The sequence below is a fragment of the Perognathus longimembris genome, chromosome 21, assembly GCF_023159225.1.
Source record: "Perognathus longimembris pacificus isolate PPM17 chromosome 21, ASM2315922v1, whole genome shotgun sequence".
NCBI lineage: Eukaryota > Metazoa > Chordata > Mammalia > Rodentia > Heteromyidae > Perognathus > Perognathus longimembris.
In genome coordinates this window covers 1,883,935-1,910,005 of record NC_063181.1, presented here as the reverse complement: position 1 = coordinate 1,910,005, position 26,071 = coordinate 1,883,935, and the positions used below count along the sequence as shown (strand labels likewise).

Below are 26,071 nucleotides of genomic sequence, written 5' to 3'. Positions count from 1 at the left end.
TGGGCCTGGCCCACCCTCCCCCCGGCCCGGAGGCGGCTCCTGCCCTCCCTGCCTAGATCACCTCTGACCCTGTCCTGAGCCTAGATCACCTCTGACCCTGTCCTGAGCCATTTTCTCTCCCAGGCGTTAGGAAGGCCTCCCTAAGATTCCTAACCCAGGTTCTCCGGTCAACAGTGAATTTTAAACACAATTAGAGAAGCGGATGTCAGAGTGATTACACTGAGTAGTACTCACTCGTGGGAATCAGACAAAGAAGTGTTTGGCCAGGAGATCAAAAATGAACAACTTCTTCTTCTTCTTCTTCTTCTTCTTCTTCTTCTTCTTCTTCTTCTTCTTCTTCTTCAAGGAAGGGGTAAAGTGTGTCTTAGTGCTTAAGTCAGTGCTTAGCATTCTTTAAGCCCTAGGTAAGGTCCCCAGAATCACCCCAAAATCCAAATTAATAAAGGAGAACCACAAAGTGAAATACTTAAATGAAAGTGTTCTACAAATTTGGAGGTTATCCTATATTTTGTATACTTTAACCCTTTTTAATATATATATAGTTGTTGTTGTTAGTTGTGGGGCTTGACCTCTGGGTCTGAGCGCTGTCCATGAGCTCTTCTGCTCAAGTCTAGCGCTCTACCACTTGAGCCACAGGGTTGGCTTTGAACCACGATCCTCAGATCTCAGCCTCCTGAGTAGCTAGGATTATAGGCGTGAGCCACCGGCGCCTGGCTCCCTTTTTAATATTTTTAATAAATCATTCAGCGCTCACCATCTTCATTCTACGCACTTATCTGATGTTTGATATAAGCTATGGTGCTAATGAATCCTTAGATTTAAATGTACAAGATTTTAAACGTGGTTGGCAGTGTGATGAATTGCTCTTCAGTTAAATGTTCTTCTCCGCCTCGCATAAGGAGTTGTAAATATTAAACCACTAACTAATGAATGAAAACGGAGTTTGTCTTCTGCTTGTGTAATGGAACTGCACTGGTACCTCACCGTAGTTTATCAGGCCGCATGAGTGAGACTTCTCTTTTGCACATAAGTAATCCATCTCAGAAACGTGGCTTCCGGGGCGGGGCGGGGGGGAGTGGGGGGTTCTGTTGACGCTTTTGTTTGTTTGTTTGTTGCCATGATGATTCTTTTCTATTCCACCTCATTCTTCTCCTTTCTAAGTAGCCAGGAAAGGGGCATCAGAACACGTAGCCTGGCACACCTTCCTCCTCGAGCCCTGGACCGAGGCTGGTCGGCGTCGCCCCCTCGGGTTCCGGGAGGACGGGGGACGGGGCGGGGACGGGGCGGGGACGGCGTTCTGCTTTGTGGCGAAGGTTGTGCCACCCAGCTTGCCGGTCAGTGTCCAGGCTGGGGGCCCAGCCCCGGGGGGGGTGGCTCGACCAGCCGCACTGTGGGTCAGGGAGAAGTGGAATGAAGGGGCGAGGAGGAGGTCCTCAGAGCAAGTTCCTGTGTTCTGGAAGGTCCCGGCAGCTTGCTGAAGAAGCGAGGGCCCCGGCTGATCTCAAGCCCCCTCCTTTGCCGTCTGCTGGTGAGATGTGGACGGAGCTGTCACGGTCTCGCGCTGAGAATTCCCGTTCGCACAACCCCAGTGCCTGGGTGGTGGGGCCTTGGTGAAGTTCGGCTGAGAGGGAGGCCGGAGACAGGGGACCCCATGTCCCTCCGCGAGCATGCTCTGCTGCCCCCCCCCCCCCCCGGGGCCGCCAAGGAATCCGCCCCAAGCAGGCTGTGGGCAGCGCCTAGGTGACCTTGCAGCAGCGGCCGTGCTTCTCGGGGAAGAAAATTAATTATTCTTTTTTTTTTTTCCTTTTGCCAGCCCTGGGTCTTGAACTCAGGGCCCTAGCACTGTCCCTGGCTTCTTTTAGCTCAAGGCTAGCGCTCTACCACTTGAGCCACAGCGCCCCTTCTGGCCACACACTTGTGTACCTTTTCAAAGGCGCCTGTTTCTAAGCATCAGGTAGCAGCCCTTCCAGGGTCCCCTCCACCCCAAGAGACAATGAAGGCCACAGAGATCCAGCTTGCAAACACTGGCAATGTATTTTTTGTAAAAAAAAAGATCTATTCCTGTGTGAATAACCAGATATCAATAACTTTGGAGCAGGCACAACTTTTCCTTTTAGATCGCCCACTGACTTACCACACACTGGTATTCTGGAATGTAATTACAGATACGATTGCCCCAGAAGGGTTGTCCAAGGATTTCATTTGTCACCCCAAATTTGTAAATTATAAGATAACAAAAATACAATTAAAAATAGAAGAAGTAAATATTAAATTTCTGGAAATTTTACAGTATACAGTAGGTAGCACTATAGATAGATTAAAAAAAGTTTTATTTATTTTTATTTTTTTGCTAGTCCTGGGGCTTGAACTCAGGGCCAGGGAACTGTTCCTGAGCTTCTTTTGCTCAAGGCTAGCGCTCTACCACGTGAGCCACAGCGCCACTCCCAGCCTTCTCTGCTTGTGTGAGACTGAGCAGTCATGAAGACAAGCTCTCGAAGTTGGTTCTGTGCTCGACTTTGGGAGCTGGAAACACAGAAAAGGAAACATTCTTATGTACAATCATGATGTGGCGCTGTTAAGAAACAGTGAGTCACAGAATTTATGCTGAACTTTATTTCCCTGTCTGTCACCTATAATGGTAGCACCCTGGTGGTGGTTATGGAACCGCACAGGTCCTCTTGAGTTTTGAGTTCTCTCCCCAGCTCTGTAATTGACTCACCCTGTGAGGTAATAAGATGATATTTGTAAGACGCTGCACGAATCTCAGATGAAAAGAACTGTGTAAATAGGAAGTATTGTTATTAGTTAAAGCCCACCCCCACCCCATAGGCCTTGAAGTCAGTGTGACACCCAGCTGTAAAGAATGCAGGGAAAGTTCACATTTTGACTGCAGCTTAGCTGGAGACCATCTAATTAAGAGCCATTCTGGAGGATTTTCCTTGGTATTTTAATGAAATTCCATCCATCATGCTTATTATCACAGTACTGGTGCTTTTGCCTGCTGGCGGTGGGGTGATCGCCCCTCTTGGTACTGCGTTGCAGGTGGCACTCCATTAATTAGGCCGTGTTCAGCACCACAGGCAGTGGGGTGGACGTAACAGGCTCTCGGTTTTGATCCCAAACAGAAATCCATGCTCTTCGTTCTCATTGCCATTGAAGCGTGTGTGCTTGGAATTTACACCTGAGATCGACAACCAAAATAGAAGGGCGGGTATTTAATGCCCAAAGACTTGAAACTGCTCCAGGGCCCACAGAATAGATTTCCAGAGCCAAACACCTCTACAAAGCCCAGGGTGATGAGGAAGAGAGTGTATGATGGACCTCAGAATGGCCAGTGGGTCACCTCCCTAAGGGGAGATGGACCTGAAGATGCAGAGGTGTGCTCAAAGGACGTTACCAGGGGGGCAACAGGAAAACAAAACAAAAACATCCCTGCCCCAGAACACAGACGTCAACGGTGACCGTGGTATCGTCAGTCAGCCATTTTCTGCAAGCTGTGCATGGATTGGAGCTTACTGCTGACACCATGAAGAGAAGAAGATGTGTGTGTGTGTGTGTGCGCACAGGTGTATAAGGCATCCAGTGTGAGCAGATGAGAGGACCAGACAGTGAAGAAGGACCTGAGGTTGAAAGAGGAGGGGATGGTTAATGTGGTCGTTTTGGAAGACCAAGAATTGTGGAGCTGAGTTTGAACCTGGCCTGGTAGCTGAAGAATATGATTGTGGTTCATGGAGCAGGTCCTGGTGCTGACGCCCCGCTCTCCGCCCGGTGTTAGGTGTTGTGGCCCTCTTGTAAGCTCGGTGGACATCGCTCACCAGGTCATACCCTCGAGCGTCCCTTCACCATTTCCTTCTAATCCGACCAGGTGCAGTTAGCACCGGCTGCCACGATCCTGATTGCATTACAGGCCTTTATTTCCTTTCTGCCTTAATAGGTACTTTTTTCTATGATGTTTACAGGATGCAGCGTGTTATTTAATTTGGCGAAATCCAATTAAACCTGGCCTCACCGCCGCCGATTCATCTGCGTCTTTACAGGGCATCTGCAGAGGGCCCCCCGCGCCGTCCGCCCCCTCTTCCGCGGTGGCCGCACAAAGGGACCCCAGGAGTGAGCCGGTCAGGGGGGTCCGAGGCTGCCCCGGAGGCTCCCACCTGGGGGACAATGCCTTCACTCGTGTCCCAGCCCCCCACAGCCCTCCGTGTGGGGCTGGTGGCAGGGCGCAGGGGCAGCTGCGTGCGTTCCTCGTGGGGCCGGGAGACCGTCCTTCAGAAGTGCACTGGCCCCGTGGGACTGCGTGGGGAGGAGGGGGGACTCCGCAGCCTGGCGTCTGGGAGGGTGCCGGGCAGGGCTTGTCCTGCTCCTCCCGTTGTCTGGAAGCTCAGCCTCCCACACTTTGGGGTAGCCTGTCCCAAATCCCATCAGCCCATCAGTGGGCGCACGGGTAGGTGTGTGCTTGGGCATTGTGCACACGCATGTGTATACACATGTGCGTGTGGCCAGGCCCCTGGGAAGAAAGCGTTCCAGGACTCTCCTCACCTGCCCAGGGGCAAAGCCAGGTTCCCCGCCGCAGGGCCTCTCTCCCGAGCCAAGGGGGCGCTGTCTTTGCAGAGCAGTGCGATAGAGTTAGGCCGGGGAAAAGAGAGGTTTTGATTCCGCCGTCTTGCGCTCTTGATCTGTGTTTACAGCGGCTTCTCCACTTGCAGAGATGAAACCAAAGTTCCCTCCCTGCCTTCCATGCTGCAGAGCAGGATTCTCCCCGAAATGGGGCCTCAGACTCCCCTCTCCGAAGGGGTGCCATTCTTACCAATGCATTGGGGATGCCGTTTCTATGAAGATGTACTTAGAGTGCACACAAGTCCGTTCACTAATTTTGATAGTGCAATTTATTTTATCATTCAGTTTCACTTGAAAGTTACCAAGTCGAGGCTCTCAGTTTCTGTTTTTAATGTGCAAATATGTCAATTTTTCATGTTTGTTTCTCCAGACACAAATGTTGTTTGCTCTGTGAACTGCCTTTCTTTTCACTGGAAGTCCCCTGAGCTCTGGTCCATTGGGCCCATGTACAGCCTGTGCTGTGAATTTCTGTCCTTCGTTTTGTGGGTCTCACCCTTAGTAGTGAGAATAGACATGTGCGAAGGAGTTAAGTGTGGGTCAGAAGACTCGTGGAACGAGCCCCCATTCTTGTTTGGTCCCGAGCTCCTGAGTCTTGATTCTTCCTGTGCTACTGCCCTTCCTATGTGGAGACCAGACCTTCATAAGACAGAAAGGACATTACCTACCCTTGAAGTCTACCATGTTGTGATCAGTGGGTGGTAGGAGTGGGAAGAAAAGCTCATGGTCTTTACATCTGTTACAATCTTCAACACCCATGAACAACTCATTTTCAGCCGTGTCTGTGAATTAAAAAATGCATTACCAAATTACCTGTAGTTTATGATTAATGATTTATTCTTTAAAATAATTTCATATTCATCATTCTTCCCCTAAAGAAGACAATGAAGGCCAATAATAGTTTACATATATTATCACAGTGCCTCACCTCTAGAGCCCTGAGGTACAGAAAATATTATGCCTGATTTATAAAAAGTGCTCAGCCCTCCCCCCCCACTATTTCCTCAGTAAAGACTAGATTTGAAAATTTCTCTCTCTGCAAAGACAGCTCTCTCTTATAAAGCAATTACAGATTCGCTTCTTTGGTCAAATGAATGACCAGTATAGCAAGTATTTAATAGCTGACGAAAGTGTGTTAAATAAAAAAGTGCGATCATTTCTACAAGCATGTGCTCATCTCCAAGCTTGAGACACTCTGGGGTTTGGAGACTCTATGCCACATGGGAGGAAAAAGAGAGACTTTGTGTAGATTCACTGCTACCAGTCGGCTCTCTTGAGCTTGGTGTGAAAGGCCCATTCAGGGCCGGAAGCCACTCTAACAACCTGTGCCCGGCGGCCCCCATCCCGCGGCGTGGAGGCCCAGCCACCTTCCCTGGCTGTGCAGCCCGCTCAGGCTCAGCCCATCTGTGAAGGACGGACGGACGGGAGGCTGCCGCCTTTAGGGGCCCCCTTAGCCTCTCCTGGCTCCTCATTAGCGGGGGGGGCCTGAGCCCCGTTTCCGGGAGGCTTTATCAGTTCAGGACCATCCTGCAGACCTCAACGAGTGTGCAAGGCCTCGCACGAGAGATGGTGTGGAGCTCCGAACCTGGGTCTGCGGGAAAGCCGAGACGCTGCACCTGCGTGGGGCCGAGCGCTCCGGTGCCTGGGTGCCTGTGTGCCTGCGCTTCTGGAAGGCTCTCTGTGCGACCAGACTCGGCTGAATATACGGTCCTGCAGTAAGTGAAACCAGCAGGAAGCGATTAGCAAATCAGTATTGGTTATTTTAAACTCTCGGCTTTCAGTTACCTGCTTATCACAGAAAAATCGGGGTTCTGCTTCTGGCTTCTGCTCCACACTGATCAACAAAACACGTGGATCATTCTGTGTGTCAGGGACACCGAGGGACACCAAGTGTGCATACGACGTGGAGGGAATCGCATGTCTATGAAACAATGTTCTGAACGAAACTAGAGACTCTTTCCCCTAGAAACTTCTGAAAGCTATTCTTAGTCTGGTATGTATTTAATATTAATTAGCATTTCGGTAAATAGTTTCAGCGTAACGAAAGGGAGATCATGTTGGAATATATATTGTCCACTTACACATACTGACCTAAAATAGTCTTTCAAACTTAAGACCGCATGAATTGCACAGAATTAGTCTATCATTTGACCAGAATAAAAATTGGACACTACTGTTGTCTGTACTATCTTAAAGTCAAAAAAGGAAAGCAGCCGGGTGCTGGTGGCCCATGCCTGTAATCCCAGCTTCTCAAGAGGCTGAGATCTGAGGATCGCAGACCGAAGCCAACGCGGGCAGGAAAGTCCATGAGACTCTTACTGCCAATTAACCACCAGAAAACCGGAAGTGAAGCCGGGGCTCAAAGAGGTAAAGTGCTAGCCTTGAGTGAGAAAGCTCAGGGACAGTACCCAGGCCCAGAGTTCAAGATGCATGACCAACCTAAAACAGAAAGGAAGTATTCTGAGGAAGACCGCACACTGTATGGGACTTGCGGATTGCTTGGTGTAACCTGTGTGTTACTGCAATTACTTCGAATGCAGTGGTCGAAATGAATGGTCTCCTCTCACCAAGTATCCAAGTCTTAAGGAATGATTACAATTCGAAAAGCACTCAAGGTGTCATTAAAGACAAAGCAAATAATCAGATTATCTACACACAGTACTCTGACAAAAAGGGTTTGCGAAAAGCAGCAGCATCAACATTGTAAACGGTCAGGACTGATGATCGGCGCAGGCCTGTCTGTGACCCAAGGGTGAGCGCATTGTACCCGCGTCCTATGACTGCAAGAACTGCGTTTTGTTAGCAAGGAGAAACACGGGAAGTGGGTATAACAGGAAGGAGTAACACCCACCAATGCGCGCAAACCGTTCTGGCTGCGCCGACGGTCCTCAGGTCAGCCATGACCGGGCTTGGGGTTGAAAATTCAAAGCCGGACTTGAAGGGGAGGCGTTGCATATTTGGTTTCCAGATTGCAGGAGTCTTAGCATCCAGTGATTTCTCCTATTTTCTAGAAGCGGGTCCATTGGGGAGGAAGTTCCGTGGGCAGTCGGTTCCCACCCACCGCAACCCGCGTTGCGTCTCTCTCTTCATTGCTGAGGAGGGGCATGCCCTCTTCTTGGTGACTTGGCCCGCTTCACGCGCTTTCTGAATTTCCACACAACACTCCAGATGCTCCCGTTTGCCTGGGTTTCACTAAGGAAGATGCTAGAATGTGCTATGGCTCCGGCTCTGGGGCCTGCTCTCCCCCCGGTCTCTGCGACCCCTCGTCCTGCCCTGGTCCTGCCCGTGCCCTGGTCCTGCTCAGGTTGGCACCCTCTTGGGCAGAGCTGACAAGCAGGAAAGCACACGGTGAGGGACAGGCCGCGTGCCGGGTGTGGCCTCCCGTGGCAAAGCGCGTGACTTTCACAGGGAAAGGCCCGGGGCTGGCCCTGGCTCGCCGGGCTTCCAGATTCCCGCCACTTTCCATGCTCCTTCTGCAAGGTGGAGCTTTCCCCGGGGAAGTCTCGGTTGGAACATCAGGCGTATTTTTCAGGATCGGCTGCAACACGAGGAGCGGCAGAGCCTGTGTGTTTGCAACGCCCATCGATCTGAACACTTCCAAAGCCGGTGGTCTATCCTACAGCCCAGCCGTGGGCACTCAGTGCCCGCCAGTCGCCAGCCCCAGCCCACTTCTAAGTGACTGTTTAGAGTGTTCTAGTTATACTAATGGTGCGTTTTTTTTTTTTAAATCCAGATTCCTTACATACTTCGTTAAGAATAGAATACTTGAGTAATCGCCACATAAATTACAAGCTGTTATAGCTAAGATTCTAGAAATACGGTTTTAAATCTGCATCGTTATGGGGAACACAGCTAGTAATTAATCTGAGGCTATTCATCGATCTTTAAAATCAATAACTAAGCCTTTCTACTGAATATGCATCTTACATTATTCATCCACATATATACTTGGGTATAAAGCTCCATTTAGAAATATGTGCTTACAGAAGCCAATAAAGTGCAGACCCAGAAAGCACTCACGGAGCGTCTGGGCTCTTCTGCTCAGAGACGGGGTACACCCTTCCGCCGCCGGCCCTAGCGGGCCCTTCTGAATTAACGCTGTCCCTCAGAGAGAGGAACTGTAAGAGGGAGGATTGCAGCTTCCACCGCGTGAAAGACAGTTTCTTCTACCGCCCCTAACACTCGCCTTCGGGTGCCCTGTGAGGGAGAATGCTGGCGAGCGGGGGCGCATTGGGGTGGGGGGGAGCGCCCGGAGGTGAGCGCAGGCTCGCCACACACAAACAGGGCCCGATTCACACTTTGGTTTGTTCACAGATGCAGGGTTACAATGTCTCCTTCCACGCTACCGAAGGCACGAGGTAGACAGAGCAATTCATCGTGCAGAATAGCCGGTTTCATGAGGCCATTCCCACGCACGCATTGACATCCCCCCAGCCCTCCCCCCCCACCCCCGTCATCCCTCAGGTGGCCTCCTGGGCCCTCCTCCCTCTCCCCCTCCCCCTCCCCCTCCTCTCCCTCCTCCCCCTCCCCCCCATGTTGCCCTCCACTGGGTGCGGAGACTCAGAGACAGGGCAGGGAACACTAGCAGCGCTTGTCTTTGCAGGTCCTCCCAGCATGGCAGACTCATCACACTGGGGCCAGGGGACACTGTGGTGGCCTGTCCTCCCTGGTCACGGGTCTGCCCTGTGGCACGGAGTCAGGGTAAGGACGTGGGTGGCAGTTGCGTGCCCTGTCCTTGGTGATACAGGACGGGTGTCTTGTCCTCCCCTAATCCGTAGTCCTTTCTGCCACGCACATGTCCCCCTTGCGTAGGTCTTACGCGTGCACAGAACCACATCCCCAGCTGCAGGGCACACCTGTCCACAGGCGTCTCCGTGGACAGGTTTCTCTACCTGGGGCAACGTCACAAAGGCCAAAGTGCACCTGCGAGCGGCCAGCAGACCCGGGAGCTGCAGGCCCCCCTTCCCGGACGGCAGGGCTCCCGGCGCACTGAGGCCCTGGCGAAGGCTGTGGTTTTTCACTCCAACAGCAGCCTTGGAACCTTTTTCCAAATGTTTCCATTCGGGTTGTTCTCTCTTTGTGGACACGTCGTGTGGCTCCCATGTCCAGTCTTAGGAAGTGAATGAAGCCGTTGGCGTGACGGGAATGCCCCGATGGGCAGCTTCTGTCCTAGGATGTTAAGCGCTTGAAGAGAGGCCTGAAGGATTCTCGGAAGCAGGCGGTGTCTGCCCCGGCACACCCCGAATGCCCCCCGGGAGGGGCTGCGCGTCCCCTGGCCCGGGCCACTGCTTCTCAGTGAGTTGAAATGGAGAGGGGGTGGATGGAAGCTGACCGCTCAGGGTCTGGACATCCACAAGGGCCGTCTCTCCACCAGGGACAGGTCCTCTTCCAAAGCCCCACTGGCAAATCTGAAGTCTCCCAGGGAGAGCCACGATCTCTCCTGTGCATAGCCCGCTGCCCTGCGGTGGGCTGAGCGGCAAGGCTCAGGGTGCCGGACCGGGTCAGCCGCCCCGTGCCCCCAGCAAGATCCTGCACAACCCTCCCTCCTCCACGGGCACCGAGAACACCAGCTGAGCCACGTTCCCAAAGGGCAACGGGGTCTTTCATCTCCCTCTCCCTGTCCTCCTCCGTCTTGCCCCCCTCTCCTCTCTGTCCCTGTCTGTCTCTCTCTCTCCCTCCCCCTTCCTCCTTTGACAGCTCATCTTGGAATACTTGCTGGCACCAGGACGATATCCTGCCACAGTGTGGGCAAGGCCGGCCTTTTCCCCCCTGGGCTCCAGTTCTCAAGGCGGGGGTTGGGCCTCCATTAACAGGGCTGGGACGGCGGAAGTAGTTGTGGCCTCCGTGTGGCAAGGGTGTGAGACCCGGGAGTGCGGTGGTAGAATGTTCCTGAAGCTAGATCACAAAGGAGTGGCTGCTGAAAGGGCTTTCTATGTCGGTGGAACGTGATGACAGGCGTAGCAGCCGCCAAGCCCGGCATTGCGGGGCGTGAATGCCGCCCTCGCATTAGCATTCACCCGGGAGACGGGGGCAGGCGGCCGGGCGCGCAGATGGGCTTTCCAGGAGGCAGCAGCGGCCACGGGATCGTGCTCCAGAGGGGAAGTAAGAGAAGTGAGTGCCTCCCAAGGGGAGGGCGCGGGCGGTCCTTCTGGGAAGCCCTCCCCCTCCCCTCCCTCCCCTCTGCAGTGGGAGGGACAGGGACTGCTCCCGGCTCCCTCCCTCCCTCACCCAGGGCTCTGGTATTTTTAGAAACCCTTCACTCATCTCCCAAGTAAGGATGTTCATTAAATTTGTTATTTGTTTTTTTTTTTGTTAAATCCTTAAAGTCGAACTTCAAAATATCTCATTATTAGAAGCCCCTCGGTGCTTTAGGAACTTTTATTTCCTCTGAAAGGTTCACATCTCCTCCAATCTAGTAGAAAAGGCAGAAAGTAGGAACATCTTTTCCCACTCCCGTATTCCTTTTTTAGTATAAAAGAAAAATCCGAGCATACATCAAAAATTGACTTGCATAGGTCAATACTGTAGTTTTTCATAAAACGCTGTATCTCCTAGAGAAATCCCAGTAGCTGTAGATAAGTGTAACTCTAGAAATGATGTCAATAGTATCATCACGCTGGAAGATGCACATGTCAATTCAACATGCTGTCTTCCTTTATCCTCGTGCTAACTTTGGGTTTCAACCACAAACTAACTAGAACTTGTACCCTACTCATTCTCAGTTTCTTGGGATAAGGATTATTAAGACTTAATAGTTTGATGAGAAACACTGTGTCCTTGTGTCCTCTTCTATATTGTTTATTTTATTACGTAGTACCCAGATTTTTGAACTTAGTTCCTAACACTTGCTCTGCAAGAGCTCTGCCACTTCAATCATCCCCAGTTCTATTTACTCAGGGTTTTGTTCCTTAGGACTCTGTGCGTAGGGTGTCACTTGTTGCCTTGGTCAACCTGGACCACGACCCTCCTATTTATGTTTCTCATGAGATGATTTCAGCCCAGTTAAGATGGGATCTCAGGTACTTTCTGGCAAGGCTGGTCTTGAACAGCAAGCCTGCTGTGTCCCCTCCTCCCGCCCCAAGTAGCAAGAATGACCAGCGGGAACCTGTTGGCATGCACCCTGTTTAAGTTCCGTGGAGCTCTAAAGCAGTAGTACGGGGATGTTCACGCCCTGTTCTGCACTCCAGCTAGAGTCTCAGGGGTGAGGTGCGCCCGTGTCTCCTACAGCAAATACCACGCAGAATTACTTAAGCAGAAGACGTTTGTCAAACAACCAATCAAACCTTCATTTCTTCTTTAAATGTTAGCATAAGCAAATACTTCTTTTTTCCTTTTAAATTCTGATCCGTGTAGATTTTGCTTTAATTAAAAACATAAATGAGGCTGAGCACAGGTGGCTCATGCTTGCAATCTTAGTTACATAGGGGCTGAGACCAGAAGGCTTATGTTAACAAAGCAGTCCAGGCAAAAAAACAAACAAAACCCAAGAGACTCTGCCTCCAATGAGCCAACCCAAAGCAGGGCTTCGAGCATGGTTCAGGGGGTAGCCTGGCAGCTGCACATCTGAACAAACATGCAAGCGACAGTGAGTCTCTGAGTTCAAACCTCGGTAGTGACAAAAATGAAATAACATACAAGAAGCCAGAACCTATCCGTGCAGTTTTATATTTCTCTCCTGCATACACAGCAGGTGTTTTTGGTTATTATTTTGGGGTTTTTTTTTTCCCATTTGCCTCTCATTGTCTCAGTTTGTTCTGTCTGCCACAGAAGGTCAGTTGAGAAGAGATAACCCTTGGGGAGCAGCCGGGTTATCGAGACAGCAATTATCCGGGCTCCCTGCGACTCTTGTGCTCTGTTCCGTGAAGTGTAGTAAGAGGGAGGTGCGTAAGGGAGACGAATACAAGTCTGGGAAGACAGTGGCCCTCTATTTAAGGAAAAACTTCAATGCATTCAAAATACCAAATCCTTAGAATAAGTAACCAAAAAGGTTGCTTTGGTGGTTCAACGGTGTGGAGCTTGAGACCTGAGTGGTCGGCGTGGTCCAGAGCTGAGCCTCGGGGCCGGTGAAAGTCGGGTGCTGGCTTTGGGCTTTGCATAGTCACAGGCTTCCTGACGATTCGTTTGTCTGTGGTCACAGCGTGGCCCACGGAGTAACCTGTGTCCAGCTGAGACAGCAATACGCAAAAATAGCCTGAACGTTCAGGTAGAAGAGGCCTCTCCGCGCACGCGCGAAGCCAGCCAGTCCTACAAAACCTCCCACCCCGTTACACTACCGCATTCTGAAAGAGACGTCTCCTCTGGAATCCTGGAAGCATGATTCTCCAGAAAGGCAATTCTTGGAAAAACCTGCTGTCCAAATTCAAAATGATATTCACTGGACTCTGGAGTTCCAACCAAATAAATTTGAATACAGATTTTCTTTTTTTCTCTGACGGTTCTTTAGTGGTTTGTGTTACTATTACTTCCAGCCTGGGGTAGCTCTGCTCTTGGAGGATCTATCACTCCTGGACCTACTGGCTCTGAGCGGTTATCTGGGTCTATTTTAATGCATGTCATAAATCACAAGTAGAAACAATCATGGGCGTGGGTTTCTAAAATCTATTTTAGATAGTCTGATGCCTCTGGGTTTTTGCTTCATTTAAACTCGTAGAACTTGCCTGTGGTGGAAAAACCTCGTCGTCTGTAATCACACAATGTCACACAAGCGAGCATTGTGAAGAAAACTGCTGCTGGAGCTCTTGGTAGGCCAAGGAGGGCGTTTATTTCCAGGGACCGTCCCATTCTGTCCGGGGACCCTGGGCTTGCCTCCCCGGTTCTACTGGTGAGCTGCAGACCCACTGCTCTGGGATGGGCTCCTGTGTGTGTCATGCTCTCCTAATCACCACTAAGTGTTCCTCACCAACGTCGCCTAAGTGGGATGAGGGTGAGGTGAAGCTCTGCCTCTCACGAGCGAATGGTCTAGACGTCGTCACTAGCCGGGAGTGTCCCGAGACGTGAGGATGGGTCGCTCCTTCCCTGCGGGAGGCTGGCCCTTCTGGAAGAATCCCCCATCTCTTGTCTCCTTCCCAAGGAGACAGAAACAGAAGAAAGGACTCCCTGATTTTCATAAATGAGATGAGCTCATGGCTTCTCACTGTTTTCCTAGACTATGAACAAGAGTGGATTTATTCCTGCTACAATTTGTCTCCGTCCCTTCCTTAGAGTTCTTTTGGTGCTATGACTCCTATGAACAAAATTTCTTAATTTGCTGTAACTGGGAGTATAATTTATTGCATCTTCTAATCTTCTTGATTATTAATTTAATTTGAAAAATGCTGCAAATGAATTGATATTTTTTTTCCCCCTCAGCTGAACCGTGTTTCGTTGGTATCTTAGAGGGAAGTTGAGGTTTAGGTTGAAGGTGGGTCTGTGTGTTAGGGACCAGACTGAGAGGGCGAATGCTCTACCTCATCCCCTAGTCTCGGGACCGCGCTACCCCGGTCCCCACACAAACCTCTCCCTGTTAACACACAGACATGGACAGACATGCCGCTTCGTTTGTTTTCCCGGGTGGTTGAGGTAGCTGGGGCCGGTGTCAGAAAGAGACCAGGAACCTTCCGAGACCGCTGCGACTCGACTTCACTGGAAAGCCACCCAGCTCCTGTCTGACCCTCTGACACACTGGCGTCTGTGCCAAGCCCACGAGAACTTGGGGCAGAGACTCAGCGCAGCCCGGGAGACACTGGCCCCCCACGTGTTGCTTCTTTGATGGATGCTAAAGGCACCATGGATGGGGGGGGAGGAGGTAGGAGGTCGATGTTCTCTTTTTTGTTTCTAGAAATGCCAGCTCTTTTAGCTCCTGATAATTAAAGAAGCGCATTTTTCCTTGTGTATCAGAATGCTCCTCTTTTTGTTGCAGCCGGATGGAAGTGTTAAACGTAGAGACATTTTTTTAATGTTGTGAACTTTGAGCAAGAGCGTGCTCAACTCACCGTTCAAAGCCCTTGACCCCTTTGGGCTTCGGCTCCCGCACTGCTGTTTGCTGAGCCTCCCGTTCCCATCCCCGTTCCGATCCCCCCGTAGGTCTGCAGGCCCCGCCCCACCGCCCGGCCTCCTGGGGGACAGGGCAGAGGGCTTCCCGTCTGCCCATCCGCAGCCCGCCCTCCCTGCCGTCCATAGCCCGGCCGCCGGCCCCGCTCCAGCCAGGCAAATGAAATTAGCAGCTTCCTGGCGGGCCGACCCACGGGCGTGGGCCTGCGCCTTCCCTAGGAGGCCAGCGCGTCCTTCTCCTTGGTCGCCCGTCTGTGCGGCAGCCTTGGAAGCGGAGCCCAGGCAGCCCAAGGCACAGAGGCTGGCGGGAACCTAGCGGCGGTGCCCCTTGGGGAAGGGCGGACCACGCGTGCCCCGCGAGCTCTGCGTGGGAATCACGCAGTCGGCCGCACAGCCCGCCTCACTCCAGGCCACAGTCCGCGCGTCTAGTCGGCGCGTTCCGGCCCTGCGTGGAATGTCGGCACGACGCTTTCTGCTCCAGAAGCCTCACAAACCCCAGGGGACGTCAAGGCTGATCTCGGGTGCTGGGGGCCCCGGTGCGGTGTGTAAGAGCCCGGCACTGCAGGCGGTGTCCCCGATGCCCGGTGCGGTGTGTAAGAGCCCGGGTCTGCAGGCGGCGTCCCCGATGCCCGGTGCGGTGTGTAAGAGCCCGGCACTGCAGGCGGCGTCCCCGATGCCCGGTGCGGTGTGTAAGAGCCCGGCACTGCAGGCGGCGTCCCCGATGCCCGGTGCGGTGTGTAAGAGCCCGGCACTGCAGGCGGCGTCCCCGATGCCCGGGCCCCGGTGCGGCGTGTAAGAGCCCGGCACTGCAGGCGGCGTCCCCGATGCCCGGGCCCCGGTGCGGTGTGTAAACGCCCGCGGAGCTTCCGCAGCAGGCGCAGTCAAAGCCAGGCGGCGCGGTGGGCGTGGCCAGCCCGTCAGGCTGCTCAGGAGGACTGGGGTGCGAGGCTCACAGCACCTCACCCCGACTGTGCGGTCCCCTGAGTGCCGTGCCCCCCGTCCTCCTCGGGGGCCCACGGCCTCCCTGTGGCTTCCTGTGGGTGGGGGCCGCGTCTCTCCCGGCGCCGTGCACAAGCAAGTGCACGCGTGGCACGGGGCGCGCGGGGTGGAACCGGTGCCAGGCCGCGAGCCCTTGCCGACGGACTCGCGCGTGTCTGGGAAGAGCAGCCGGCTTTGCGACCCGCCCAGGAACGAGGGGCTCTGGGAGGGGCCGGGGGCCAGCTTCGGGGGGCCCGGGAGTCTGGATTAGCCGTGCGGAAGCCTTGAGGCGGGGAGGAGGTCCTCACCACAGACATAGTAGAGATGGGGCGTGAGGCTCATTTGCAGGGCGAGGGCGCCCTAAACGGGTTCGTTCCGGAGTGGAGGTGTCAGGAGCAGAGACGGAGTGCTTGCGTGTAGAGGTCCCCCCTCCCCGCCCCCCGCTCTGCCGGCCCACACCTCCCCTTCGTGGCTTGGGTTCTGAGTAATCTCCCCGCGCGGTTGGGATTAAAACCCGGCTACCTCCCCTTGGGCTCCGCTCTCGGTTCTGGGAGCTGACATTGAGCTGCTCTTGGTGGGTGAAGAAATATCATGTCTTCAAAGCTTCCTCCAGGGCAGGCTGCTCCCAGGGAAAAGGGCTGCAGACTTTAATTCTGAAGAACCTTAATCAAAGCCCTCTGAAGGGCAATTTAGGTCATAGTCCTCCACAATGAATCATTTTCCAAGGGAAGCAGACCCCGAAATAGCTGATGAAACTGTAGAAGATAATGCAGAAGTTAATGCATATTTGATTTGTTTACCCCTTCAGAAAGTTCTTATCTGACCAGGAAAGCTTCTACTTCCATCACTGAAATTTGAGGTCCCTCGGTAGTTGTGATTCTGGAGTCATTTCACCCTCCATCCTACTCCAAAGCCATTACAGGAAATAAAAAATGTATCAGTGTTCGCGGTGGGTCTGTCTCTCCCCGGATCCTGCCCGAGACTGCAGGAATCGGAAGAAATCTCCAGCCGTAATGATTGCCTGGCGTTTTGTTTATTAAGTGAGAGCTGACAGTCATCTTCCCCTGTGGCTTTCTCTCTCTTGGTCGGCGTCAGCTCCTGACCTTTCTCAGGTGACAGCTTCCTTCTTGGCAGGGTTCACCCTGCGGTGTCGCATTGCCCGTGACCTTCCCAGGCCAGGCCCTATGGATCCCTTCCCAAGGAGCCAAAGCCCGCATCCAGTGAGCGCAGACAGACACATACGTATTGCTCTCAGAAAGAGACTTTGCATAGACTCTGCTGTCTTATCTATAAAACAGCACCTGAAAAAAGGTAAAAGACAACAGCTCTCAAAGCCAAGGCCGAGCCGATGCCTCCCCGAGCCTGTGGAAAGTTAAGTGAGTAGAGAGGAGTATTCTGTGCACGTGACACTGTGCAGTGGAACACAGATTTGGGGTTCCCATGTGGGTGGCCGACTGGCCCGGTGTGCTGAGAGCCCATTCTCAGAGTCCAGCGGAGTGACTTCGTTCTGAACGTGGTGCCTACAACTGGGTGGGTTTGCGATTTCTCTATTCTCTTGGCCAGTACCAGTAAATCTTGTCTCCACCGTTGTAACTTTGTAATTGGGCATTGCAGTAAGTAGCATACAAGCTGTCGTTTGTTCTTTCTCAAGACCGTCTTGGGTATTCGTGGCCAAGCCAAGTACATCAGAATGTATCCTGGGCATAGGGACTTTACACGTTCCTGGTTGAGTACAAAGTGAAGCCGGAGGTGAGAGACACTTGGGTTTCCATCAAGGCCTGTGGAAAAGTTTCCCCACTGACTCCTTCTGGAAGATTCTCTGGCCTAATCAGTCCTCAGCTTAGCCTGAAAGTTAGTTCTTGGAAAATGTGCAGGTCTTGCTATCTGGTTCAACCTCATAGAGGTATAATAGTAACTTCTTTCCACCTGACATTCTTCTGTTGACTCTGATTTCCTTTTCCCTAATTCTTCTTCACATTTTAAAGTGTTCCTGTGAGCTCAGCATTGCTAGATAAACCAGGAAATCTGTATTCTTTAAAGACCTTTCTCAGCCTTCGAGCCCTACTGCTTTAATATCTACTCGCTACCTTGTTATTGTTAGATTTTAATTTAGTGGGGAAAATGGACTTCTTATTAGTTCTTTGCCTTTTAAACTCATACATCTCTTTCATTAAGTCGTTTCTTAATAGGGTTTGGCAAACTCCCACATGATTTTGATAATATTACCGTGGATGCTTTGAGCCCACGGGGAGGCCTACGGTTGCAATATTTCTTTTAAGTATGAAATGTACTTAGGAATAATTTTCTGTCCGCAGTGCAACAGCGAGAGCTGCGATTCTCGCCTTCCCGTGGTTCTACCGTATGCAATACCCGAGCACGCCGGGCCCCTCAGGACTGGCTTCCAGTCACCACGTCCGCGCAAACACAGTGCATGCACTGAGAACACACGGCCGACGTGGCCAGCCGGGAAGGAAGGACGGACGGCCTGGGACCGGGACCCCAGGAGCCGCCCGCCCCCCCCAGGCCCGTTCCCTGCCCAGGTCGCTGGGGAGGCTTTCGCAGAGCGTGCGTCCTGCGGAGCGGCGCTGTGGGAACATCACGGTGCGCGCTGTCTTCATCCTGGTGTGGCGGACACGCGCGTGCCGGGGGGAACTGGACGGAAATAAACTCCCTTCCTCCCCCCTCCGGTCCCCGCGCCCCGTGGGGGCCTCCGTGGGGTGGGTTGCTGTGTCTGATGGCCAGTGGCCCGCAGCCCGGAGCGGCTGGCTTGCGCTGAGGCCTGGGCTCCGGAGGCGGCTCGGGGAGGAGGGGGGGGCTCTCGGGGGAGGGGCCGGGGAGGAGGGGAGCTCTCGGGGGAGGGGCCGGGGAGGAGGGGGGCTCTCGGGGGAGGGGCCGGGGAGGAGGGTGGCTCTCGGGGGAGGGGCCGGGGAGGAGGGTGGCTCTCGGGGGAGGGGCCGGGGAGGAGGGTGGCTCTCGGGGGAGGGGCCGGGGAGGAGGGTGGCTCTCGGGGGAGGGGCCGGGGAGGAGGGGGGCTCTCGGGGGAGGGGCCGGGGAGGAGGGGGGGCTCACAGGGAAGAGGCCCCGGGCCGGGCAGGACAGGAGCCTGCGGGGCTGGGAAGGAAGGGCTCGGTGGCCCGAAGGTGGAGGGCGACCGGCCGTCGCGCGCGGCTCCCCCCACGCCCCGGGAAGCGGAAGGGGCTGTGGGGGTCTTGCGTGTTCGGCTCCCTCCTGGGGGGGGCTCTGTGAGCGGCGCCCGGCGAGTGGACACGTGCGCGTGGTGGGGCTCAGGGGCGGGAGGAGCCGGCCGTGCAGGGCCGCTCGGTGCACGCGCTGCCTGGTGCGATGGCGCGGCTCTCCCCTCCACACCCCTCCCCTGGAGAGCACACGGCTGGAGCATGGGGGGGCAGAGGGACCCTCACCCCACGTGGCAGAGCAGGCTGAGGATGGGCTGGGCGAGGCGCCCCCGGCCCGCAGAGCGAGCCCCCTCCCCCGGCCCGCGCCTCCCCCCTCGGTGTGACGGAGCAGGGGCTGGGTAGCTCCCGACGGGCTGGGGCCTCCCATCCACACCGGCAGAGCCTGTGTTTCCTGCCTTCCTTCCCAGCTTCCCGGGGGCTCAAGCCAATCGAAGGCAGATGGGCCACGTTTGGGGTGTGTTTTTTCCCCATTCACTCAGCACATGCTTACATCTTAATCACGTGTGCTTTGTGCTTTTCCAAATCCGTTTCTCCCGATGGGGACGGCCGGGCAGAGCCGTCCGGGCAGAGCTGTCCGGGCCTCGCTCTTGCAGGAAGTCGGCATGGCGTCTGTCCCCTGCCGTCTGACCTCTGGGAGGCTCTAGGTGAGCGCGGCAGGAGAGGTTCATCCCCGATTTCCAGTGTGCGTTCGTGGTCAGGCTGGTGACCCCCCCATCCTCCTCTCCCGGGTGCTGGTGCCCCCGACGCATCCATGGCTCCCCTCGGCCCCGCGCCGGGGGGACGCGCGGCGCGCGAGGTGAAAATCCCAGCACACGGGGCCCGCCGTGACGCGCTGCTTCTCGTGTTCCCCTGCCCAGGTCAGAACTGCGGAGGTTTGGTGCAGGGACCCAACGGCACCATCGAGAGCCCCGGCTTCCCCCACGGGTACCCCAACTACGCCAACTGCACCTGGATGGTGATCACGGGCGAGCGCAACAGGATCCAGCTGTCCTTCCACACCTTCGCGCTCGAGGAGGACTTCGACATCCTGTCCGTGTACGACGGGCAGCCCCAGCAGGGGAACCTGAAAGTCAGGTAAGGGGGGGCCTCTGGGTCCCGGGGGCCAGGCAGGGGCGCCGCGCACACCCATCCGGAAACCTGTTTGGGAGGAATATTGAGTATCGTTCTCAGAAGGGAAGAGTCAAGCGACTGCAAGGGAGACGCTGAAGACGGCAGGCTTTTGTCAAATCGTGTGCAATTTGTTTCCTATACTTGGAAACTTCTCCTTGAAAGCAATTGTTGACTTCATTTGTAGATTTCAGATTGCTGGAGATCTGTGAAGCGGTGTTGTCAAGGTAATTTAAATCCAGTTACAGCACACCGTGGTCTTTAAGCACCGTGGATTGGGGCAAATCACAAAGATGAGGGAGCCAGAACAATTCAGACAACAATAAAAAGAACCTCTAGCGTGTGAGAAAACATTCGGCAAGAGCACAGGGCGTGGGTTGGGGAGGAACAGTCGAGAATACTGAATCCTCTGGAAATATTTTCTTTTAGACAATCACCGTATAGTCTGTGCACCCTTGATTTAAGTCCTTTTGAGGAATGATTTTTTTTTTACCATGAACACATAAGAAGAATATTTCCGGGAATTATTTACATTTTGTTTGTCATTTGTCAACAGCGTGTCGCACGCGTGCAAAGGAAAAGGAATATTGCTTTCAAAGAATCAGATTTTCTTAACCGATTTTGATCGATGAATTAATTTTTATTTATTTATTATTTTTGGTCTTTGCACTTCTGGAGCTCAAAGACGAGGGACGCTCATCAAATCTGTACAGATGAGCACTGCCTTCCTCCTCAGTGAGCTTATTTAAATAAGTGCATCCCTGGCCAATGAAGCCTTTATCTTCTAGCTTTAAGATCCCGCATTGGTCAGAGCTTGTGTCTGATGTCTGAAAAGGTATACAAAAATTGATGACAGGTAGGAAGAATTGGACTGCTTCAATTTATCACTGCCGATACCAACTGAATTTACAGAATCATAGACTATTAATAGGTTTGTTGGGTAAAACATGTCTGGCTTGTTTTGATTGTAAATCTAGTTAAGGTATTTATGGCATCACTACTACATGGTTAATATATTAAATATAAGGTGTTTCCTTAATATATTGAAATATTTTATTTATATATTCACAGTGCCCTTCCAAATATAAAATAGCTTCTTTTTCTGGGCCATCTGCTGTACTTCTTGTCTGAGTTTAGAAGCAAGAATTTTCCATTTAATATGGAATGGTCATATCCTGTTTAAATCAGCTAAATAAATCTTCTCTCATGTTACGGATTTATGGTGCAACCTTTGGTTGTTTGTCCAAAGTATCTGTAGTAGATTCTTGGTCAGTTGGTGTGAGATTTCTTAACACTCATGCTGCGCTTTTGAATATATTTACTTTTTTGTTTGCATGTCTGACACTTTTTGGGAATAATGGCATGTTGCAATACTAAAAGTGTAACCAGCTACAGACTTGGTGCAAAGAAAATAAATTAGAACATGCACATTAATCTAATAGCGTCTCATAGAATTGATGTTAAATTAATTCTTTTCATTAAAATGGCTAGTTAATATATACTAAAATGCCTTCATTTTCCTTCCCTTAATATTTCTATTTCCTGTCATTCTTTCACATACAGAAAATATATCATGTGTGCTAATTCAATTGGCTTCCTGCTGCTCAATAGTTCCAACAATTCATAATCCTTTTATGTCTGAAGCATGATATTATTGTCATTTTCTGTTAATAAACCCTATAATGTGGCTTCCTTACGCTCTTCATTATTACGACAGGAGCAAAAATGGAAATATTAGGGTTGGAGCAACTGAGCTCAGTGTGTCTTGGCTTTGGTGGTCCTGGGGTTTGAACTTGCAAACGTGAACTCGCTGCACAATCTGGGCCTCTCCGGCGTGGTCTCTCCTGTCTGTGATGGCTCTGGGGAGTCTGCAGCGACAGCCCTGGCCCGCAGCGCTTGGCCGACTTCCTGTGTCTTCATTTGAAGGCCCGCTGAGTACTATCCCGAATGGCGTGGGCTGTCCACCCCCGGGCGGTGACCTGCCGCGTGAGTGACGGGAGGTGGGCGGAGCCACACGCTGAGCGTCCCTGCGGGGTGTCTCCGCCCCCCTCCCCGTGTTTCTCTTGCAGGGCTGTTCACTAACATGGGTGTGTTCCATTCGCTAATGTCGGTGTGTGTCACCGTCTCTGACGCGGCGGCTGAGAGGTAGCACGTGTTCCCTGAGCGCAAAATGTATTCATTTGTCCAGAATCAGGGAAAAATGGCAACGTTGAGCCAGACATCTGTTTCCAGCTGTGATACCATAATGGCACTGGAGGTTGTAGAGGGACCCATTAAAATATCGTGAAACGAGGAAATGTGATCCTGGGAAGGTCCGCTCTATCCTGCTAATGTGGACAATCAGGACCTATTATTCAGTGGCTATTGTGGAGAACACGGCCCGGGCGTTTCTCTCCACTTTCTTGCCCTCTCTAACTCTTACAAGATTACTCCTGATTGTCTGCAATGAGGGTAATGAAGAGGTTAGAAATGGTAAGCCCCATGCAGCGTAGAAATTAGGAAGTCATGAATCTGTGCGGCTAGAATATCACAGTTTTTGTCAAGGTTTCCAAAGCTGCAACCACGGACGCGAATGTGCAAGCATGAATCCCACCCAAACCCTCCGGAGAACATTAGCCGTGAGCACCTTTCAGCCGCTAGGCCTAGGTGGGCTGGGAGAAGGTTCTAGGTGCTGTTGAAGATGCCGGGCGGGAGATGTGGTGTCCCTGGATCCCGCCTCCCTGTGGCGACATCACTGTGAGATTCCCAGGGGAGCCCTCTGTGGGTGACTCGTGAGATGAAAGCCCAGCATATTCTGTTACTCTGGGCCGTTGGGTGGCTGCGGTCCTAGCCAAGGCTCTGATGACAGGGCTGGAGCGTGGGAAACCAATGTGGGGACCCCAGCGGGACCCTGGGCCTCAGGGAGGGAAGGCCAGAGAGCTTGACCAGCAGTGTGGGCGAGCGTGGACCGGCACCGTGGGCAGCAGGAGTGGATGAACGAGGCGGCCTCGCCCGTACAGGGAAGGCCCACGGTCGCCAAAGGCTTCCTGCTTATGAAATAAACGGCGGGTGAAGAGGCTCCGTACAGCGCCGCCGTGGAGGGGGGGGCGGTGTGAGGGGGGGGGGCGGCGTGAGTGGGCGGCGTGAGCCGGGGGGGCGGCGTGAGCGGGGGGGGGGGGCGGCGTGAGGGGGGCGGGCGGCGTGAGCGTTCCTGACCTTTGCTCCCTGTGGCTGGGGTGACTTCGCTGTGGGTCTGGGGACCCCGTGGCCGGCCAGCCAGAGGGGCTCACGGAGGGATTGGTGCCAGCCCGGGTAATTGTAATCAAGATAAAACATTACCTCGATCCGGAAGGAGGCTGTCGGAGCGTGCCCAGCAGAGCCTCAGCGACTCGCTAGAGGGTGTGCCATTTGTCTTTTATGAAGGGTTTGGCTTTGTGTGTTTTCTCTGCCTGGGAAGCTTTGTAGTAAGTTTTGTGTGTGTGCCTCTGCCTCTCTCTTTGCGGCTGTTTCTCTATATCGCTGCTCACCTTTCTGTCTGTTTAGTATTTACCTCGCTCCCATTATGAAATGGTGGATTGGCCCAGCACGGGTTCATCTTACTTTTTACCACCTTTTACAGCCAAGAGCATAGAACAGAGAAATGATTTTTACTGAATAAAAATAGAGGTTGTTCACAAAATGATTTTCAGAAGAGACGAGCATCACGTTGGAAAGCATGCTTTATTTTAAGTCACAAACTCCTTAGTAGGATTGGGCCTATTGTGTAGACTACAAATCAATTCCATGTGTCCTGGTGAACACGTGCACCTCCCCATTTACACAGAACTGTGATGGGCTCTGTGTTTGACAGAGTCAAATAAAAAGGCTGATACATGGCTGGACTTCCTGGTAGCGTAGGTTGCTTCTTGCTCACACTGAGACCTTGAAGAGCTGACTAAAGAACTGAGAAATCTTCAGGAAGGTCAGGGAGAGACAAGAGTGCATGAAATATTTAGACTCAATGCTGGCCCATGTAGACAGGGCTCGGGACCATCACCGGCTGCAATTGGAGCCTCGTGGCCCCCTCTCCAGCGAGCTCTGGCCCTGCTGGCTTTCCTTGTCCTTGCCCTGAGTCTACTCCTCTTGGCCCCCTATGGTGTACTTTAAAAATATATTGGAAAGGTGATGTACACAGGGGTTACTGTTACATAGTGAAGGCCATGAATACATTTCTTTTTGAACAGTGTTATGCCCTCCTCATTTTCTCCCACTTGTCCCTCTCTGATTGCCCTCCCCCCCCAAAGTTTTAAAGTTCATTTCCAACATTGGGTCTAGTGAGTATCACAGGTGCATTGGTTCACCCTCTGAACCACCATTGTTGTGATTCCCCTTCTGTTCCCCAAATCAGATTAACTCATGTATAAGACAAAGGATACAGCAACATGAAACAGAGACCACAGGGAATAAATCAAAGGGGGAAAAAGGAAAGAATAAAGAAATAACTGCAAACAATATGCAAAAAGTCTTATTTCCATTTCTTGGAAATCATTTCAACAAGCATCATTTTATATGTTCACATGCACCTAGCTATTGGGCTATTGTGATCTTCTGCTAAGAAATCCTAGACATAGTCTAGTTATTACAAATGATGAAAACAATGCAGCCCATGTTTCTTTGCATCTGGCTTAATTGGCTTAATATAATTTTTCCAAGTCTTTCCATTTCCTGTTTTTTCTTTTTTTTTTTTTTTGCCAGTCCTGGGGCTCGAAATCAGGGACTGAGCACTGTCCCTGAACTTCTTTTGCTCAAGGCTAGCACTCTACTACTTGAGCCATAGCACCACTTCCGGCTTTTTCTGTGTATGTGGTACTGAGGAATCAAACCTAGGGTTTCATGAATGCTAGGCAAGCATTCAACCACTGAGCCACATTCCCAGCTCTATTTCCTTACAAATGGGGCAATGCCATTCTTTCTGATGGAAGCACAGAATTCCATTCCATCTTAGTTGTGACAATTAATGCTGCAATGAACGTGGTTGTGCTGATAGCTTTAGAGTAGCCTCGTTTATGATCACTTGGATAAATGCCCAGGAATGTGATTGCTGAGTCATGAGGGAGCTCTATGTTTAATTTTTGAGGAACCTCCATATGCAGTAAAGCAAGAGACAAACATAAAGGGGATCAAAAAGTGAAAGCATTAAAACTCCCTCTTGGCAGATGACATGATCTTGTATTTAAACAACCCCATAGACTCCTCTCCCAAGTTACTTAGGCTGATTTGAAACTTTGGGAAAGTAGCAGGGTATAAAGTTTTCCTGTATGCCAACAATGATAACAGCGAGGCTGAAATCGGGAAAGCAACTCCTTTTGTAGTAGATACACACACACACACACACACACACACACACACACACACACACGGAATTAACTTAGCTAAAGATGTGAAGGACCTGTATCTTTTTTTTTTTTTTTTTTTTGGCCAGTCCTGGGGCTTGGGCTCAGGGCCTGAGCACTGTCCCTGGCTTCTTCCCGCTCAAGGCTAGCACTCTGCCACTTGAGCCACAGCACCCCTTCTGGCCATTTTCTGTATATGTAGTGCTGGGGAATTGAACACAGGGCCTCGTGTATACGAGGCAAGCACTCTTGCCACGAGGCCATATCCCCAGCCCCAGGACCTGTATCTTTAAAAACCTGAAAACGGGAATTAAAGTAGATTTAAGGAAGTCAGGAAACCACCCATGCTCCTGGATTGGGAGGGATAGCATAGTGATAATGGCAATACTGATAAACGCTATCGAGAAATTCAATGCAACACCCATCAAAATCCCAACAACATTCTTGATGATATGGAAGAAGCAATCCAGTACTTCCTATGGCCTCACAGAAGACCCCAAATAACACAAACAATCCTTAGTGGGAAGAACAGTACTAGGGGAATATCAGTACCAAGCTCCAAACTCTATTACAAAGCCCCTTATGGTTTCCTTAGGACGAGATGCTTTTCTCTGTTCGTCTTTTTAGCCCAACTTCCCAAGCTCAAAAACTCTATTGATCCTCAAGTAAACCCCAAAAGAAAAACATGCAGTTACAACTATTTACCCTCACCCACTATCAAGGCAACATCAGTTTGTTACTTTTCCTTTAGAAACCACCAGTAGATATAGATATATATATATGTATATATATAATGTGGAC

At 52.1% G+C, this 26,071-nt stretch overlaps 1 protein-coding gene across 1 annotated transcript in view; it reads left to right on the top strand.

The window, feature by feature from the left end:
- The window catches only part of Csmd1 (CUB and Sushi multiple domains 1), an 874,507-nt gene that overhangs the window by 165,584 nt on the left and 682,852 nt on the right, over positions 1–26,071 (top strand). The window contains 1 exon segment of the mRNA XM_048330750.1: positions 19,670–19,886. Within this exon segment, the coding sequence (XP_048186707.1) occupies positions 19,670–19,886 (217 nt within the window).